An 18,767-nucleotide genomic window follows, 5' to 3' on the forward strand; every position below is an offset into this window, starting at 1 on the left:
CCCTGGCCTGGCTTGTGCCCGCTGCTGTGGCCAGCTCAGGGGGTGGGGGATGAGCTGAGTTACTGGGCTAATATAGGGCACAAGAGGCTGCCCAGCTGGATGTACACCTGCCCTCTGGTGTGAACTAGTGCCACCCACCACACCCAGGGACTTGCTCTGCTCACTCAGCTTGTGTAGAGACTGTTGAGCTTGCCCCAGGGCTGCCCTCCTAGAAACCTCCCATCAGCCGCTCAGTGACCCCAGGTCATGGGGTTTGGTCATACCTCTGCCATTCACAACTGTCTGCACTTGCCAGTAGGAAAGAGAAAGAGCAAGTAGAAGGGGAGGGGAAGAGAAAGAGGGAGGGAAGGCAGGAAGTAGGCTGTATTTGGTAGCTGCCTCTGGTCAGTAGAGCCAGTAGTCGCTGACTGTCAGAGTAGTTGAGGTTCAGGTTCACCATGTCCTCAGCAACTTCCAGCACCTCTTTGCCCAGTGGCCTGGCTGTCCTGACGACTTTCCCAGATGTACTCTTCATTCCTGAAATTGTGAGTGTTGGCTTTTCCCTGGGGGAGGGCAGATTCTGCTTGGTGGGCATCTGGCAATGCTTTATGCTCCGGGTGTCTGAGGACTGGGACTTGACACAGAGCATGTGCTTCAGGAGCCACGCCAACCCCTGGTGCCTGGCTCACCCTCAGAAACTCCCCCCCCAAGCTCTGAGCCGGGGCTCTGAGGCTCTCCTTTAGTCAGCAGGGGATTTTTGTAGTGCCTGCTCTCATTTCTTGCCTGTTAAAGCAGAAGGGGTTGCTGCTGGGTTTAAACTAAGTTGCCAAATTGAGCCAATTAGTGCGAAGATGATTTTAGCAGCTGATGCAGCAGAGGATAACCTCCTTGTTCAAAGCAAGAGGTAAGGTCTGGATGAAGTGATTGTTTGCAGCAGCGAAGAGCCCAGGTCTGCTGAAGCTGTACTGCTCAGCTGCAGTGTTCCTGAGCTGGAGGGGCAGTGTGCTGGACCTGGGTGTGTGGGCAGCAGTGGCTGAGCAAAGGGTGAATAAGCACCTCGTATCTTCATCCCATATTGTTATTTCATTGAGCTGAGGGTCATAATCTTAATGGATTAGTCACAGGGGATTAAAAGCAGGTGCTGCGATCCCTGACTGAAAGATTGAATGTTTCAACTAGAACCTTTTCCTGTACCCTCTGCCCTCACCCATGAAACCTGCTCTTCTCACAACAGTTTGAAAGGCTTTTTCCAAAGCCTGAGCACTTTCATCCAGAGTTACCTGGTTTGGCTGAGTGTGGTAGGATGGCATTCAGGTTATTGCTTGATAAAAACTCCCAACTTTGTCCTCTGAGACCAAATCCTTTCCTGTCACCCAACTCAGCCCCTGCTTCTGGGATCTGCAGCATTTACTTCATTCTCCCGGGGACAACAGTCAAGCAAAGAGGAATCGGGCTGAAGCAGGCACTGCCACTGTGCAGAGAAGGGCTTTGCTTCAGCTGCTCCAAACACGCTCAGGGCACTTGGTCTCTGTGCCCAGGCCCTGAGCAAGCTCCAGGTTTCCTGCAGCTGCCCAGAGGAAGATGCAAAGTCCCTGTGGAGGCTCTGGCTGGGAAGACATTTGCTGGCCACCGCTGCCATGGGACTGTGTCAGTGCTGATGCCGAGCTGCTGCTGGCCTTGGCACACTTATGGGGACTGGCTCTGCCTTGGACTGTTTGTAATCCCTGTCTCCAGGGGATTTGGAAAGGCAGTGTTCCTCATGAGGCAAAAATAAGCACCCTCTCCTTGAGTTTGGGCAAGATCTGGAAATGTGCATCCTAAAGGCTCAGGAGCCACCCTGGAAAGAGGAATGCTGCATGACTGGCTTTCTCCCTCCCTGCAGTGTTGTGCAGCTATATTATCCTTCTTGTGTACAAAGGAGGTGGCTGCCTTGAATCACAGCATTCAGGAGGACATAGAGAGTTTCTCAATCCTTGGTGGAATCTGAGGTTGCTTCTAATGGGTTAATATGGTAACTCCAAAAAACCATATTTGGCATTTCAAACCTTAAGACAGTTGTGAAGTTGCCAAGAGGCCCTGCCTTCAGCTCAGGGGACCTGCTCTAGGAGAACCTGCTTCTGCAGGGGGGTTGGACTAGATGATCTAAAGGTCCCTTCCAACCCCTACCATTCTGTGATTCTACATGCTGACGAGGAACTACCATTTTTATCCCGTGAGGCTGGGTTTCTTTCTCCTCGTCTATTTTATTTCATTTGAAGAGCTTTCTGCATATATGGATGGCCAAGCCTATGTGGGAAAGCTGAAACAAGCTGAAAACATGTTTGCTTTGTAAAAGGCTGTTTAAAAGCAAAGTTTGTTCTTAGACTGCTGTCCCCAACCTGCCTTTTGACCGTTTATTCATTTTTATGAGACTGCTGAAGGGTAGCACCATAAAACATAAGTCAATAATCAGACCACGTCAAACATACTTGCCTGGGTGAGAAACCACACCCTGTAGAAAAGACAGATGGAGGATGGTAAGATATGAGAAGTGGTACTTCTCTCTCCAACTCATCTCACCCCAGTTCTGTTGGATTTTAATGGAGCAACTGTCAGGTTTTCTGCAGGGTCTTTAGCTGCAATGCATGATGTCACCACTTAAGTTATTACAGGAACCAGAGTAGTGCCCAAGAGTCAGTCTTTGGTTGCTGCAAGAGGCACCAAAGCAGCAGCACTTTGGAAGACCTCCTTTCACTCAAGGTATTTTTAAGGTCCTATCATTGCTTTAATGTCATCCATCTGCACAATGGAACCGATGAACTTCCCTAGCGAGGGGGGATGACATGAACAAAGTGATATTTCCTGAGCTTCACAAATGAGAAACTTTTTTCCCCCATGTGCAAAATGCCTCAGAAGAAATGGCAATGCTGTGATTTGTGCAACATGGCCCTTGGATCCTGGCAAAAGCTGGGCTGGGAGATGCAGTCGATCATCTTAGAGTCTAAGTATGACCTTAGAGTCAGTGAGGCAGTCTCACTTCTGGAGATTGGCCTGCAAATACAAGACCAGCTGGTGATGAGGGATGGGTCCTGAGAGCAGCACCCGTCTCCACACAGTGTGGGTTCAGCTGAGGAGCTCCTCATCATGGCATGCTGCACAACTTTCACAGGTTCCAGAAACAACTGGGCTGCTTTGTAAGAGAGGAAAGCTGCTGAGTGCATTTTAGTGCAAAGACCCCACTTGTAGATCACACATTCCACAGTATTGGACACAGTACTCTCACCTTGTGTAGGAATCTGCTGGTGGAGAAAGGATGGAGCCTAGATATAGCTGTCCTTGTGTTTCCCACCCCACCAGAAAACCCACAGCAAAATCCCAAGGCTGCTGAGAAGAATGGGTACCCATCTGCAACTGGGCCAGCAGCTGGTACCTTGCACAGCTCCAGGGTAGGCAGTGATGGATGACCCAGAAAGCTGGAGCAGCAATACAAGGTGGTCCCGTTCCCAGGAGGATCTGGGAGCCTCAACCTTATTTCCCCTGCCTCAGGGAGTAAAACTGGCTGTATTACCTCTCTTTGACAGTAAAACTGGCAGTATTACCTCTCTTCAACCTTGTCTCTCTCCTATCAGAGTGTCATTTGTAGGAAGCCACATGTCTCTGCTCTATGTATGCGGGTGAGCTGGGCTTGACATCACTCCTTTCAGGCACCTGTCAGCCTGGGAGTGAAGCAAACTTGTCTTTCTGCTGTAAGCCTCCCTGCTCATCGAAACCAGCCTTCACAAATGTCTGAATCAGCCTCCTGAGCACACTGATGTGGGGAGGGCCTGAATGGCCCAGGAAGCAGGAAGAATGGCCCAATTCACCAGGAAGCAAGGCTATGGCAAGGCTTTTTTTGAGTCACAATTGGAGGCAGATGCTCATAGCTAAATACCCAGTGTCAAGTGGAGGCTGGGAAGAACTCCAAGGTGTCCCTGGGCTATTGCCATGCATGGTGCTCCTGCCAGAGGCATGCATGGTTTTTGGCTCTGCTCTGGAGATACCAATTTAACCCATGCTTTCCCCCTCTCCCACTTTCACTTGCAGATCTTTGGGGGTCTTGTCTGGATCCTGGTGGCATCCTCGAGGGTCCCAACACCTATTCTGCAAGGCTGGGTGATGTTTGTCTCTGTGTTCTGCTTCGTTATGTCCATCACCCTCCTGTTCCTCTACATCTGCGGGGTGCACGGGGGCAGCAGCTCCTGGATCATTTTGGTAAGTGGGTGTGACAGACCTCAGAGCCTCCCCTCTGCCTGGTACCACTGGTAGACAGTTGTCTCCTTTGTTTCCACTTTGCTGCAAATTGCAGGCCGGGGCATGAGTTCCTTTCCCCCTCCCCACACCTTTTGCATTGTGCTCCTTGTTTCTCAGGATGTCATCTGCCAGGAGATAGCAGCTCTGTTCTACCTCAGTGCTGCTGTGTTGGAGGCCTACTTCACCTATGCCATTGGTACAGTTTCTGACACTCCTTCGCTACTGCCCATCTACCAGGAGAACATTGCTGCTGTGGTGAGTGTCTGATGAGCAGGAGAAGGAAGGTGAGGAGGTGACTGTGGAGTGCCCTCAAGGGCAAATCTTTACCTGCACCAACAGGGAGGGGAAGAGAGAAACTAGTCACAGTCCTACTCTGCATGAATGTCTCCAAGCACGCAAGAGTCAATAAACATAAAATGCATAGTGAGGTGTTTGATCAGTGCAGGAATTCACACTGTGTAATAAAAAGTTAACTGGCTGATGTGGTGTTTTTCCATTGTAGGTATTTGCCTTCTTAGCTACCCTGATGTATGTGATCCATAAGATATTCTCCCTCCTGCGAATGAAATCATCCTAAGAGCCGCCCTTTGCGAGTGTGTCCTGTGGTCACCCATCAACACAGAAGTTGTTCAACGGCTGCAGTTTCCAGGCTGGGTTTGGGTTTTGTTTTTTAATGTGTGTACTGTAAACAAGCACCTTTGCATGTGGGATCATGGCAATTAAGACTCTGGGAGAAAGCAATATCCTGGCACAATCTCTTTTCTTCTAGGTGGGGTGCAGTTTGGTGGTGGTAGTGAGGCTCAAACAGAAAAACATCCAGCTTTAAAAAGAATAATTGAGTTCAGAGTATTTAAAATCTCCCTGAGCCACACCTTCACTCCTCCAGGGCTGCTACTGCTTTCAGGGGATGCCTGAACAACCAGCACTAAGGAGCAGGAGTGTGAAACAGGGTCACTTTAATTGCCACCCCTTCCATGTAAGCCTATTTCCCTCCCTAAACCTGCTGTGCCAAAACAACATTCTCATGCAGTTTCTGGAAATGCCATCTGGAAATACCATCTCTGACTTGCAGTGAGAAACAGGGACAATATTTAACTTGCCTCGGGGGCAACACGAGTTATTGCAACCCCTGAAGGGTGAGGCACAACCATAATGCCAGGAATTAGTGCTGTCCTTAAACCCCCTACAAAATACATCTTAGAAGGTGAGCAGCAGGCTAGAGAAAAAATATGTATGGATGATTTAAAATAACATCTTGACTAAGGAATCAACTCTTGTCTTTGGTGCATGGCTGCTCCCACGTACACCACCACTGGGTTGCTAATAAAGATGTGTTTGCTCTGATTCTGCAAATAGAGGAGAGGAATTTCTGCTGTTCTCCCTTCACTGCACACAGGTGCACAGCCCTGTACAGCCACCAGAGCACTGCCTTCTAACAGGGCAATGCCTGTGGAGGAGGCACAGACCTGGGCAGAAATGAGGGGCTTTCATGTTAAGAGGAGCTGGTGGGGCTCTGGGGTGAGGGGCTAAACCAGCTCAGGTTCATTGCAGTGATGATGTTCATCTGAATGCTTAAATTACTCCAGGGTTAACCTGAGTGTCCTGGTTTTGGCTGAGATAGAGTTAAATTTTGTCATAGTGGCTGGTACAGGGATGTGATTTGGATTTGTGCTGGAGATGGTGTTGATAACACAGGGATGTTTTAGTTACTGCTGAGCTGCACTTGCACAGTCAAGGCCTTTTCTTCTCCTCACCTCACCCCATCAGCAAATGGGCTGGAAGAGCACAAGGAGTTGGGAGGGGACAGCTGACCCAAACTGACCCAAGGGATATCCCACACCAGAGAACATTGTGCTCACCCATAAAAGCTAAAGGCAAGGAGGAGAAAGAGGGGACGTTCAGAGTGGTGGCATTTGCCTTTCCAAGCTGTGGTTACACACGCTGGAGCCCTGCTGTCCTGGGCGATGGCTGAACACCTGCCTGCCCCTGGGAAGTGCTGAGTGAATTCCTTGTTTTGCTTTGCTTGTGTGTGCAGCTTTGGCTTCACCCATTAAACTGTCTTTATCTCAACCCACCAGTTTGCTCTTTACCCTTCCACTTCTCTCCCCACTTCTGCTGGGGCAGTGAGAGAGCAGCTGCGTGGGGATTTATTGCCTGCTGGGGCTAAAACGTGACAAGTGAGTTCATTTATGTGGGGTTTTTACACCCAAGACAAGGTGTTTTCACGTGTGAGAGGTGTCTAACACAATCAGTGGTACCAAATTAACCCTTCCAGCTTGTGGGGCAAGAAAATGCTTTCAGTTTGAGTCTGAAGTTCCTGGAGTTCAAGGACTAGAGAATGGAAGGGAAATACAAGTTGACTTGAAGGCATCTCTGTTGATTCACATACAGAGGGGACTTTTGAGCTGTGACCAGGGGCTTGGGTTGAAGCTACTTAATTGTAATGGGAGGAAACCATTTGACTTTTTAAATGTTATTTTTCTTTGTTGAAAACCAGCCTGACCTGTCTGGATTGTGTTAGTGTGACAACTGGCAAGCTGATTGCAACACAGGTGGAAAAAAACCACCTTTTCAGAGCAGGGAGGGAACTCACAGCCACTTTGAACAATGGCTCTTGGTTTTGAAAGTTTAACATGCATCTACTGAAACTGGTTTCAGCATCACATCATCATGGAGTGGGGAGGGTGGTGGGTTGGTGCCCAGATTTGCCCTGCTTCTGTTAATGCCCCTGGAATGTGGTGAGGAAGTGCTCATCAGCCCCAGTGCAGCTGGAAAGTGGGCTGAGGTATGGTTGTGGACACAACACTGGGAGGGAGGCTCTGTGGCCCCACTGTAACCTGGGCCAAGGCTTTGCCTGGGGAGGGTTGGGCAGAGAGAAGGGCAACCATAAGGTCAAAAGGAACCAGACTCATAGAGGCAGTGCCACAAGTTTGAAACCCACTCTGTGTGGCCTCAATTTCAGTGTCATGCCGCTGACCAGCTTGCAGGTGAATAAGTGTCCTGGTTTGGCACAGGACTGCTGGGCCCCAGCACAGGACAGTGACAGAGTGAGGTGGCTTTTTTTGCATCAGGCTGCTGAAGTGCAGCTGCTGGGTGATAGGTGAGTTGCAGCAAATATACAAATTTCCTGTGTGGTGGCAAAAAAGAAAGGAGGAATAGAAACTGAATAAAGCACTCTGGGGTCTCCCTTGCCCATCATGCCCAGTCCCCCCATTGTCTCAATACAGTCAGAAAGACCCACGTGCCCTGGAAGATGAGCAGCCCAAGGTAAGGGCCTCGAAAATGACACACATCAGTGTTTCTGAAGGCAAATGTGTGCAGGCATCTCTTCCAGAGAGCAGGCAATTAGACTTCAGTTAAAAAGCTACCTGCTCAAAGGCAGGCAAAACCTCAGCTCCTGTGATAAAAACAATATTACAGACATATCATTCATTAACTATGCCCAGATTGTAATCTTGGTTGCTTCTGCTTAATTAAACAGCTGTTTAACCATGATATGCCAGTGGTTCCCCAAATATTTGTATATTGGATGCCTTGCCTCCAGTGATGCAATGAGTTAGAAGCACTTCCATCTTCTCCTGAACTGCAGGAAATGAATTTGCTTATTTGTTTTGTCTGAAACCAAGAAACTTGATAGAAAATGATGGCCAGCAACATGGAAAAGGCTGGAGTTTCTGATGCTTCCCATTTCTCAATCAGCTTTATCTGTCAATAAGGAGCAAACTCTATGCTGGGTAAAACATCTATACAAGCCTCTACATTAACACAAACTCAAGAAATGGAGAAGCCCATAAAAGATGAGCTATCAGAGCTTGATGTGGGCCTGTGTCAGTCTCACTCACGGCTTGCATGGTCTGCCTCCCCTCCTCACCTAGCTATGGCCCTCTGATCTTTGCTCTGAGACCAGTTCTGGACTCCCCAGTTCAACAGTGACAGAGAAATGCTGGAAAGAGTCTAGCGAGAACTACCAAGATGCTGAGAGGACTGGAGCATCTCTCTGATGAGGAAAGGCTGAGGCGTGGGGCTGTTGAGCCTGGAGAAGACTGAGAATGGACCTTATCAATGCTTATAAACACCTAAACGGTAAGTGTCAAGAGGACAGGGGCAGTCTTTGTTCTGCAGTGCCCAGTGACAGGACAAGGGGCAACAGGCACAAGCTGGGACATGGGAAGTTCCACGTGAACATGATGAGAAACTTCTTTGGTGTTGAGGTGAGGGAGCCTTTGACACAGGCTGCCCAGGGAGGGTGTGGAGGCTCCTGCTCTGGAGGTTTCCAAACCCACCTGGACACTTTCCTGTGTTACCTGATGGAGGGGAACCTGCTTTAGCAGGGGGTTGGGCTGGATGGTCTCTAGAAGTCTCTTCCAAACCCTACTATGCTTTGACTCTGTGACCATGGCCCTCTCCAGCTCCTTGCTCTCCCTTATGCTAACAGAATCAAACACTGAAAGCCCATTTGCTTTGGGGGATAGTGATGCCTTTTTCCTGAATCATGGAACTGCTCAAATATGAGTTAATTGTCCCCTGGGTCTGAGAAGAGCCCTAAACCTCCTCCAGAAAGCAGAGGCAAGGCAGGAGGAGCCATGAAGACCCTCATGGGAGCAGATGCAAGTGCAGCCAGCATGCAGACCTTGGGGAAAGAGGGAGATTTGTTACTACATTTTCTGAAAAGCCAAAAGACACTCATGCCACAGCTTCCCTCTCTTGCAGCTCCTCGTTTCTGCTAGCACACTAAGTGGACCCGCAAGGTCTGTGTGGATTCTCTTGGAGGTATCACCTATCAGACACTTCCCAGATGGAGAAAAGACCACTGAGAACAATGTGTTGTTTTATCCCACACCAGCAGTGAGAACAGAAATTAGTGAGTGACCGAGAAGGGTTCAAGGGAGATGTTTGTTTGCAGACCTTTACTCACGAAAGACAGGCTGTGGCCTATGTACCCCAGGAGCTGAGAAAATGCGGTGAGAGATCTGTTTGAGGGGCACAAGGAATAGTGTTGGGGCCCAGGTCATCTGGGGAGAGCTGGATGTTACATTTCTCTGCCCTGGGTGCTGCTAGCTAAGGACCTGTCCCTACAGCTCCTCTTTCTTCAGCCCTTCTCAAGATCACACAAGGACCTTGACATCATCCACATCCCCAGTTTTTGTGCCTCAGGGGCCTTGCATGATCTCCTGTGGCACCACCATTCTTAGGCCTTAATATGGGGAGATTCTCCAGATGTGCTGAGAGAGGAAGGGCAAGGAAGCAGCAGGACACCTCCACCTGCCCCTGACACATACCTTATTCCTGATTCTGAGAAGAGAGAAAACATTGGCATGATCCATCTGCTCACTGCAACACGGGGAAGCAAATGACAAACAGCTGATCCAGTTAGTCACTTTAGGCTCTCTGTTCTACCCAGGCTGAGGCTGTCTGGGGTCAGTGGCAGAGCCAACTCACTTCAGCTCTCTGTTTCTGCAAGGACAGAGGCAAACTGACGGTCATCTATATGCAGCAAGTTTTGATTCTTTTAGCCCAGGTTTATTCAACTCCTGATTTTGCTCAATGGTAGATGCAAGCTAAAAGTGAGCACCAATTCTTGAACAGTAGCTTGTTATGCTGCTGACATGAAAGTTTGCAAACTGAACACTGCAGCCCTAGTGAAGGTGGATTTATATTGAGCTGGCAAACAGGAATAAAGCCTTGAGCCAGCTGCTTACCAGGCATGGCCTCTAAATTAGAATTTTCATTACCAGGGTGAGCTGAAACTCAGTTAAACTCATCATGCCAGTGACTGCTGTCTGTAGAAACCTGCATTGATATCAATGCCAAATGCTCCTAAATGTCTTTAACGTCAGAACTTCAAATAGAAACTCTCAGGCAGAGTTGCCATGTAGAGCATTGTGTTCCTAGCATGTGGAGACAGTCTATTTATCTTGTGGTGGGACCTGGGTGAGGTCCCTCTCCATCCAGGGGGTTAAGCTAGCATCTAGCACGTACCTCTGTGTGCTTCAGTTGGAGCTCTGCTACATGAAGGGATTTACTCCACCTCTGGTCAGAGGCTGGTGTGTACCATGGACTTGCTCTTTCTGCTTTAAACCTCTGACAGCTGTAGCACTGTCTGATTTCTGGGTAGGGTTCAGGACTCTGCAGGACTCAGTACAAAATTGGCAGAAAATTAAGTCTTATCTCGACACATACACAGAGGAGAGTACTGTAAAAAAGGCTGGATTACAGGTGTGGGACTGGGCTTCCAATGCCAGTCCAAATACTGCAGTATCCCACAGGAGACTGTGGGGTGACTGTCTTCAGATATTTGGGCTCTGATTCATTTGGGCAACTCCCCTATCCGCATGAATAGTGTTTGCACAACTCTAGCTGTTGCCCACTGTCCCCTTTTCCTCCTTATCACCCCACATACAAGACATGAAACTACTTTCTGATTTCAGTTCCCCCACCATAAGGAATGTGCCTAGAAAGCAAGATGGAGAGTGCACACATTAACTCCCACTACTCCTTGCTTCAAGATCTTACAGACATTGGCATTTTGCACAAAATACCCCAACAAACCCACACTGAACTAATTTCTGAGGATTCTTTATTGTTTTCATTATCTTTTTTCAGTAGTTTCCCAAGAGCTGGTGAAAAAAAACATGAGATCTATTGATTAAACATCTCCAGGAGCGGAGTAAACACATGCCTGAAGATAAAGTCATGTTCACTGTCTGTTTCCACCTGAACTTCCCTACTGGAACAGCACCCAGAAGAATGGTGGGAAAGCAAATGGTGTAACTGAATGGCAGCGATGAGAGCAGCAATGTGAATGGCATGAGAGAACTACTGGTGCCCTCCTCTGAAATGTAAGCTGAGATAACCTGCCCATTTCTGCTGAGCTTTCCCAGTGTCATTTCCAGCCAGAAGAGACAGAGGGACTGAAGCTTTTACCACACTGCCCGTCTGACATTCACCCAGGGAGATTTCTTCATTCCCTGAGCTTCTTTCACGTCATTCCAGTCCAGCTTCGTGTCTGGAACCTCGTCTTCAGGTTCGGGATCCTCCCGGAGGGTGCCCTCAGGAAGTGCCACGACGATGGGCAGAGGGCCCTGCTCCTCCCGGAACTCCACTACATAGAGACTCTTCTGGTTTGCTAAGTCTTGGTGAGTCTCCTGGGAGAAGGAAAGAGAAAAGTAGTGATGTATCATGTTGGTTTCCTTCAGGTCAATCTCTACAGGTCATATGAGGTAAGGGGGAAAAAAGAAGTAATCTACTAATAAACAGTTCAAGCACTGTGTAAATTAAATGACTTGTCGGGCTCATCCTCATGGGTCTCAAACGAGCTAATGGCATAAGCAGCCAGAATTCAGACAGCCAGACTGCAGATATATGAGCATTACAATGGCATCCTAGAGGAACTTGCTTCTGGAAACGATCTGGCCAGAACAGGCACATCCTGCTAATAAGGACGTATGCTGGCATGTTAGTAATGTGCAGTAAGGTTTTCATGTCTTTATATAGATATAAATTTTGTTTTGTCAACAGTAAAGTGCTTGTAACTACCCTGACAGGCAATACCATCAAATATGTTATTAATCTAATGGTTTTTTCAGTGATACCTCTTCCTCACATATGAGTTGTTTGGTTAACACTCAGATTTTAGAGAACAAATGTCTCCTGGGAACAGGAAATTTTTTCCACTCAGGGCAGTCAAGATAATATTTAAAGTGCAGATCTCTCAGTGTGATAATCTACACAGCAGGCACCTTCTTGGTGCTGGAGTGTGTCCAGTCTGGAGCATAGGTTTGATGAGGAGAGGCTGAGAAAGCTCCTCTCCCAAGGCTAAACTAGAAAGCTGACTAGAAGGGGGTGACAGATTTGACAACTATTGCTTTGCAGGCCCATACAGAGAATGTTAGCAGCCAAATCCAGGCAGCTACCAAGACGTTACGACCCAATGAGATAACCGGGAATTTCCAAAGGACTGACCCATTCTAAGGCTGCTATTCAAAGGAAGTCAGATGAAATGCTGCATGTTGGATTTCTCCACCAACTACAGGCAGCTGGCTCAGAGACAGACATCTCCATTTTCAGCACTTTGAGTTAGAGGAAACTGCACCACCTCCCCCACTTATTTCAGAGATGTTAATTACACCAGTGATAGAAGTGGCTGTGATATTTGGTCCTGAGGCAATGAAAACTTAGAATGCAGACAAACTGAGCAGCAGCAACCAAAGCTGGGCCACAGCTTCCTCTGCCCATCATTTTTCAAATGTCACCAAAAATATTGCAACTGAAAGCCCAGAAATTCGGATGTCCCTTGGGTGTGGAGCAGGCAGAGTTACCAACATCTCCTTCTGACTGGACAACTTCATTCAACTGCTGAAGAATGATCCACAGCCTTGACTTTGTTTGCTCTATGGAAAAGCACTTCATTTTAAGCCTAGAATATAAACTCTTTGATGCCAAACTACTACAGTGTCAATCCCATTCTCTTGCCTGACCTAATGTATAGACCCACTGAGAGTGCAATCTACCTGTTGTGTCAAGCCTTTGAAGAGAGCTCTGGTAATGTTAATCAAGTTTTTGGATCCAGACACCCTGGCATACATGTCTTCAATGCCAATGAGTTTGCAGATGGTGATGATGGCTCGGTGGCAACGGAGACCATACCCTGGGGGAAAAAAAGAGAATCAGCATTATGTGATTATCTAGAACCATATAACTTGGCTAAGGAAGGAGAGAGAGTTAAGACCCCCTCTTATTTTTGTTACCAAGCATGTTAAAACATATTGTATCTTTAAAATGGCAAAATCATTCTGGGAAGACCATTCTTCCCAGTCTTTGCAGCCATGCTAACATAAAGACCATGAGGGTATTACACTAAATATACCTTGCTTAACTTACTGCAAAACCAAATGAAAATGTCACCACCTATAAACTCAAAACATAAACCCTTAACAAATGCCAGCTGAATGCAATTTGTGGTTTAATACTACAAGTTTAAATCCTGTTCCTCAGAGGTGCCATTGGCAGCTTTTGAATAATCTTACACAAACCCCACTCAGCAGAAAAGTAACACTCCAGTACTCAGTAATAATAATAAAAACAACAATAACAGAAGCAATGCAACAAATTTACTTAAAAGAGTATTAAAAAGAAGCCATTACAAGGGGAGAGGATCTAAATGTAACTGGATCACGACCAAGACTGGCTCTTCTAAAAAGCATTAACTACATAGCTTCAAAACTGCTCCCTTTGCAATTTTCAAGGGACTGATGAATGACAGCTTCAGTAACTCCTAAAGATGGTAAAAGTCCTAGTTCACACACATGACAGAGAGATTTAAATTGGTCTCCTACAGTGAAGTTGCTCTCAAAACAACTGGTATGCTCAAGCACTGCTGTCCCTATGGCTTCCTTGTAGCAGAGGCAATGTCAGTGTGTCTCATCCCCACGGAGGTTGCTGCTGGATATGTAAAGCCTGTAGTGCATTCTTAAAGCCTGAAACTGTGATCAAAATCTCTACCAGACATACAGCAGGCAAAGTAATTGGGGATGGAAGGGAAAAATGAAGTCCTAGTAAGTTGGTGGGCAATAATAATCCAACAGAAAGGTCTGGGCTAAACAGAGCTGTTGGAAAGAGCGTGATGCTCACTGGCACTGCTGTCTCCTGCTGCTCACAGGCCTTCGAGTAGCCAAATAAAACCCTACCACATATCAGTTTTATTTGGCTCTTGGTAAGCAAAGCTTTGAGTAGCCAAAGTCTGACTGAAGCTGCCTGCAAACTGAGGAAGGCATCACTGTACCCACTTCTACCAAATGCTCACTTTGCAGTCGATCTCCAAAATGTGAACATGTTACTCGCCTCCCGATTCAGCAGCAGCAATTCAGCAGTTTCACAGTCTATACAAAATATAAGTCACTAAGCACTGGCCACAGGAAAGTTAAGCTTTTCCCCTTCAAGCTTACAAAAGCCAGCAGAATACTGTGCATTACTAAGAGAGCACAGATTATCAAGGTACTGTGCAGAGACATCATTTTGTTCTCTAGGCCCAGTAACTGGCAAGAATTACACTTTGTTATAACATTAGTGGCACAATGTGAAGGATGGGAAAAGGAAATAAAGAAGGTAAAAGACTCCTGAGAACTAAAACTACATTGGAAAGACAACAAAATACTGCCAATTTCTAGGAAAAACAAATTATTTCAATCAGGCTCAAAGAACAATTGAGTGTTGTGACACTCATTTGCTTTCAACTTACTGTTCAAAGCACCAAGATCATCACGAACAGTCTGTGGAAACCAAAGGCCACCTTACAAAAGCCTATAACTGTAACAACTTGAAATGTGTATGTGAGTGAGGAGGATAAACAAATACATTATGAAATCCACAAACACAAGGAAGGTTTGCATGTCATCTGCATTCATCTCCACCACAGTGTGTTACAGTAGCTCCAATGCTTAATTGTACATTAGCATTAATTGCACATGGTTTCCTAAGACTTGCCAGATTTTAATGAAGGATTTTTTTCAAGGAGGCTAATTTTGTTCTCTTGTTTCCCATAGAGATTTGTTTCATGTGGCCTAGGTCTATTAATCTTCAAGAACTACTTAAAAGCTGACAAGCCAGGTTATCGTGGGACAGCGAGTAAATGAGGGAGGGGGGGAAATCCATTCCAGTGCTGCATGTTTTATTGTGCCAATATGTCCCTTCTTTTTTAATCAGAAAAGAAACTATAACCATCCAAAGCCATTTGTTCTGCTGTGTGAGAAAACACTGCTTTCTATGCTACAAGACAAAGTCAAGTTTTAGACACAATGACACGTGAAAGGCCTCTGAAAGGCTGTTGGTCAAAGTTTCATTTCTGCCATTTCTATTGTTGCTTTTCTCCTATCTTATCTCATCCAGGTTTCTGGTGTCTTAAGACATTAAACTCAGAAGGCAGCAAACTAGTCATGGAGTAAAATTGATTTCACACACAAAAGCAAAGGATTCTGACTGGAAACTTCAGCTATGCAGAAAAAAGTTGGGCTAAGACATTTTTAACTCGACTGTGGTGCTCACACTGCCTTCCTGTGGTTTAATTCAATGAGGCCTATGTAAGATGGGGGTTTTCTCCACTTTGTAGGGATTAGCAATAAATTCAGGAAAGGAATATTTAACAGTGACTTAGCTTTTCTATTGAAACATTAGGCTTTGTTGTGATCATTTGTTGGGATAGATGCGTAAGTCCTGTGTACAGTAACTGGAAAAACACACCTGTCAGCCGTAACTATGCAAAGTGAGAGGCTTCAGCACAGATAACCACACAGCTGTGGTTTCTAACACGAAAACTACAAGCAACTGTGACTTTTTTCATACCTACTAATTATAGCTACAAGGTATCAGTGCTGCACTTCACAGCCAAAGCAGTGTATTTGACAAACTGGCCTGCTTTTCCTCTAGTTAATTCACATTAGGAACCATTTTGCACTGCTTAGGAGATGGATCAATGTGGCTAGCACGGTAGTCTCATGACCACTGTCCTTGTAAAGTCAAGTCAGAGATAAAGATTAAGAGCTGCACATGCTCCAAAAAGAGCAGCACAGAGGAGTAATACCACCAGTACTCTCCATCCAATTGGCAGGTGCTAGAAACAGGAGTGATCTGAAATGGTGGTAGATGTGAAGCCCAGAGGGAGATCTCATTAATATTTACAAATATCTAAATGGTGGATGTCACGGGGTTGGGGCATCCCTTTTTCCTGTTGTCTCCAGTGACAGGACAAGGGGTAATGGAAAGAAGCTGGAACATAAAAAGTTCCATTTAAACACACAAGGAAAAATCATCTTACTGTTGAGGTGAGGGAGCCCTGGCACAGGCTGCCCAGGGAGAGTGTGGAGTCTTCTCTGGAGGTTTCCAAACCCACCTGGACACGTTCCTGTGTGACCTGATCTAGGTGCACCTGCTTTGGCAGGGGGGTTGGACTAGATGATCTCTTCAAACCCCTACCATTCTGTGATTCTATGATGTCCACAAGTCATTTAATTGTCCTAAGATGACAGCCAGCTCCCACTACTGCTGCAAAACCCCTGACACAAAAGCCTGTCTGGGACTAAGGTAAGTATCACTGAGAGCTTTACCTATACCACCCCTAAACCTCAGTTTTGCATAGAAGTATAATGTTACATCTTGTTTTCAGGTCATGAGCACATAATTCAGTTTTTCTCTCTCACACACATCCAATTTATCTACAAAATTGCACACACTGATCTATCATCACACTTCTCAATAAGGCCACCGATGCCTGCTGTCTGGAGCACATTCACCATAAGCACTGTTTGTTCCTCAGACAATATCAAACCTGTTTCAGGAAATGCACAGCCTCATTCCATCAGTTATAAAACAGTGAAAATATGGTTTTTGCATATTTGTGAATATGTTGTGTAACTGAAAAGGTTGGCATCATCCATGGAAAGGTCTGTGCTGCATATCCAGGGCAACAAGTGAATGTGGAATTCATGAGGGACAAGTGTGTGAATACATGCCTGTTGCCTAAGACAAGAATCTAAAGAAGCATTTGCCTGTCCTACAACTGGGATCAAAGTGAACAACAGCTTGCAAAGATGGGAGAAATGAAAACACTGCTGCTGTGTAATGATCAGATGCTGCCAGTATGGTGCAGGACAACAAGCCAGGGTAGATAATCCCTCTTGTTTTCACATTGGGAGCTTGTGATTTTAAGAAAAATAAAGCAGTAATGGTCTCAAGGAAGCAGCAGGCTGGATGCTATCCTGGCTCCAGCTCATGGCCACGGACAGTCTGAGGCAGCTGAGGGAGGACCTCTAGACCATGCCTTCCCAGTGTGGGCTTAGGAAAGACAGGTACACAGATACAGCCTGCACTTTGATTTCCATCTGAAGCACACCCACTAACCACCTCTGAATCGTGTATTGAAAACAGTAATCAAAAATCACTGAAAAATAGAGGAACTGGGCTATCAGTTCTGCAAAGCATACATGGGGCATATGGCAGGAAGAAAAACCAGCAGGGTTCTTCTAAATGCCTTTGCCTCCAACATCTATGATATTAGACTTTTCCACATCTAGGTAATTCAGAGCTGAAGGGATTACACTTAAGAAGCATGAAAGTCAGCCACAAATAAGGGTCCCATCAGTGTAAGAGGGACAAACCCTGACTTACAATTACAAAGCCACATCATCAACAGGTGTTCCCAATGAAAAACAATTCATCATCTTCAACATTCAAAACACACCAAATGATCCATCTCTGAAGTAAACAGGCATTGCACAAATTCAAGTTCATCAAACAAACACCAGTTAGTAATTAATAACATTTAAAAATATCCAGGCTGCTTTAATTACCTTTGTTTTGCTTCTTCATGCGGATTGTTGTTCTTTTAAATTTCACTGAAATGTCATGGTAAACTGGAGGGGAGAGAAAAAAAAGCATTACAGCTAAAATCTTCCTTCTAAAAAAGCTTCAGTTTTTCCTGTGGATAGGAAGTTGGTTTTAGTCTCCTCTGAGTTCTCTAAAAAGAAAGGTTAATGTAGGTAAATTTCTGGGATGGGAGTGTTTACACATCAGGAAATATTGTGTTACTATTGTGTACAAAACCAAGCTTCACTTGAAAAATAGGAAGTGTCTGTACACCTCCAATGACCCTCACTGAGCTTTAAAGTGAGTACAATTTTAACCTTCTTCCTCATCCTCTGAATCTTCTAATAATTCCAGTTTTAACGTACAATTTCCTCACAGACTGCAGCGTTCTTGGGTTTTCCATACAGAATATTTACCACTCATGTTCCTGCTTCCCTCTGCTTCAAAAAGAACCTCAAATTTCTATCCTCTGGTGGGTGGCTGTTATATCCATCTGATTCAGTGGCTCAGTCTCTGCATAGTGGATTCTAGCACTGCAGTGAAGATGGCTCAGAGGACCTCTACTTTAAGTAGAATGGAAGGCATGGTGGAAACACCACCAGTTTTTAATAGAATCTCTTCATGTGAAATAATCTGTATGCTGCTAGCCTTCAATTTTTTTCTGAAAGACAACTGAGCATTTGGTATACTGGTACCATGCCTGACATCACAGAGGACCTGCACGGTCTTAACTGAATTAATAAAGAGCTGCCATGAAATATCAGGCTGACTTCTCCAGTCCAAAGACTTCCCAGCTGCTGGACGAGTTTCTGTGTGACCTACTCTAGGTGGTCCTGTTGGCAGGGGGGTTGGATTGGATGATCTTTCGAGGTCCTTTCCAACCCTTAAGATTCTGTGATTGAGTCACCAGGGAATCATCTCTGACATACAATGGGGAAAAGTGCAGAGAAGTTCACTGTAGAGAAGAGATGCCCAGACAGTATCTGACTTCCTAACTCAAATCGTGCCAGCAGAGATCTAGTCTCGCTACTACACTCTTCCCCTGCCTCCATTTTTAAAAAGCCTGAAACATAATGCATTAAGTATACAAATTTTAAACACATAGAATGGTTTGGGTTGGAAAGGACCTTTAAAAGTCATCTAGTCCAAGCCCCCTACAATAA

General features: G+C 45.9%; 2 protein-coding genes across 3 annotated transcripts in view; one reads left to right on the top strand and one right to left on the bottom strand.

Annotated features, from left to right (window-relative positions):
* The first annotated feature begins 369 nt into the window (after positions 1–369).
* MAL (mal, T cell differentiation protein) lies at positions 370–4,825 on the top strand. 2 transcript variants are annotated; one of them, XM_010210063.2, is made up of 4 exons: positions 370–524; positions 4,042–4,209; positions 4,366–4,503; positions 4,751–4,825. In XM_010210063.2, the coding sequence occupies exons 1-4, from the start codon at positions 438–440 to the stop codon at positions 4,823–4,825; spliced, it is 468 nt and encodes a 155-aa protein (XP_010208365.1). In that variant the 5' UTR covers positions 370–437. The 2 variants fall into 2 exon arrangements, with proteins under 2 accessions (XP_010208365.1, XP_061845081.1); XM_061989097.1 differs by lacking the exons at positions 4,042–4,209; positions 4,366–4,503.
* Positions 4,826–10,808: 5,983 nt separating this feature from the next.
* The window catches only part of MRPS5 (mitochondrial ribosomal protein S5), a 59,656-nt gene continuing 51,697 nt past the window's right edge, over positions 10,809–18,767 (bottom strand). The window contains exons 9-11 of the mRNA XM_061989096.1: positions 17,589–17,651; positions 12,759–12,895; positions 10,809–11,393 (exon numbers count right to left, since the gene is read on the bottom strand). Coding sequence (XP_061845080.1) covers positions 11,169–11,393; positions 12,759–12,895; positions 17,589–17,651 — 425 coding nt within the window. The 3' untranslated portion in view covers positions 10,809–11,168. The remainder of the gene's footprint in view (positions 11,394–12,758; positions 12,896–17,588; positions 17,652–18,767) is intronic.

This window comes from Colius striatus, chromosome 2, assembly GCF_028858725.1.
Source record: "Colius striatus isolate bColStr4 chromosome 2, bColStr4.1.hap1, whole genome shotgun sequence".
NCBI lineage: Eukaryota > Metazoa > Chordata > Aves > Coliiformes > Coliidae > Colius > Colius striatus.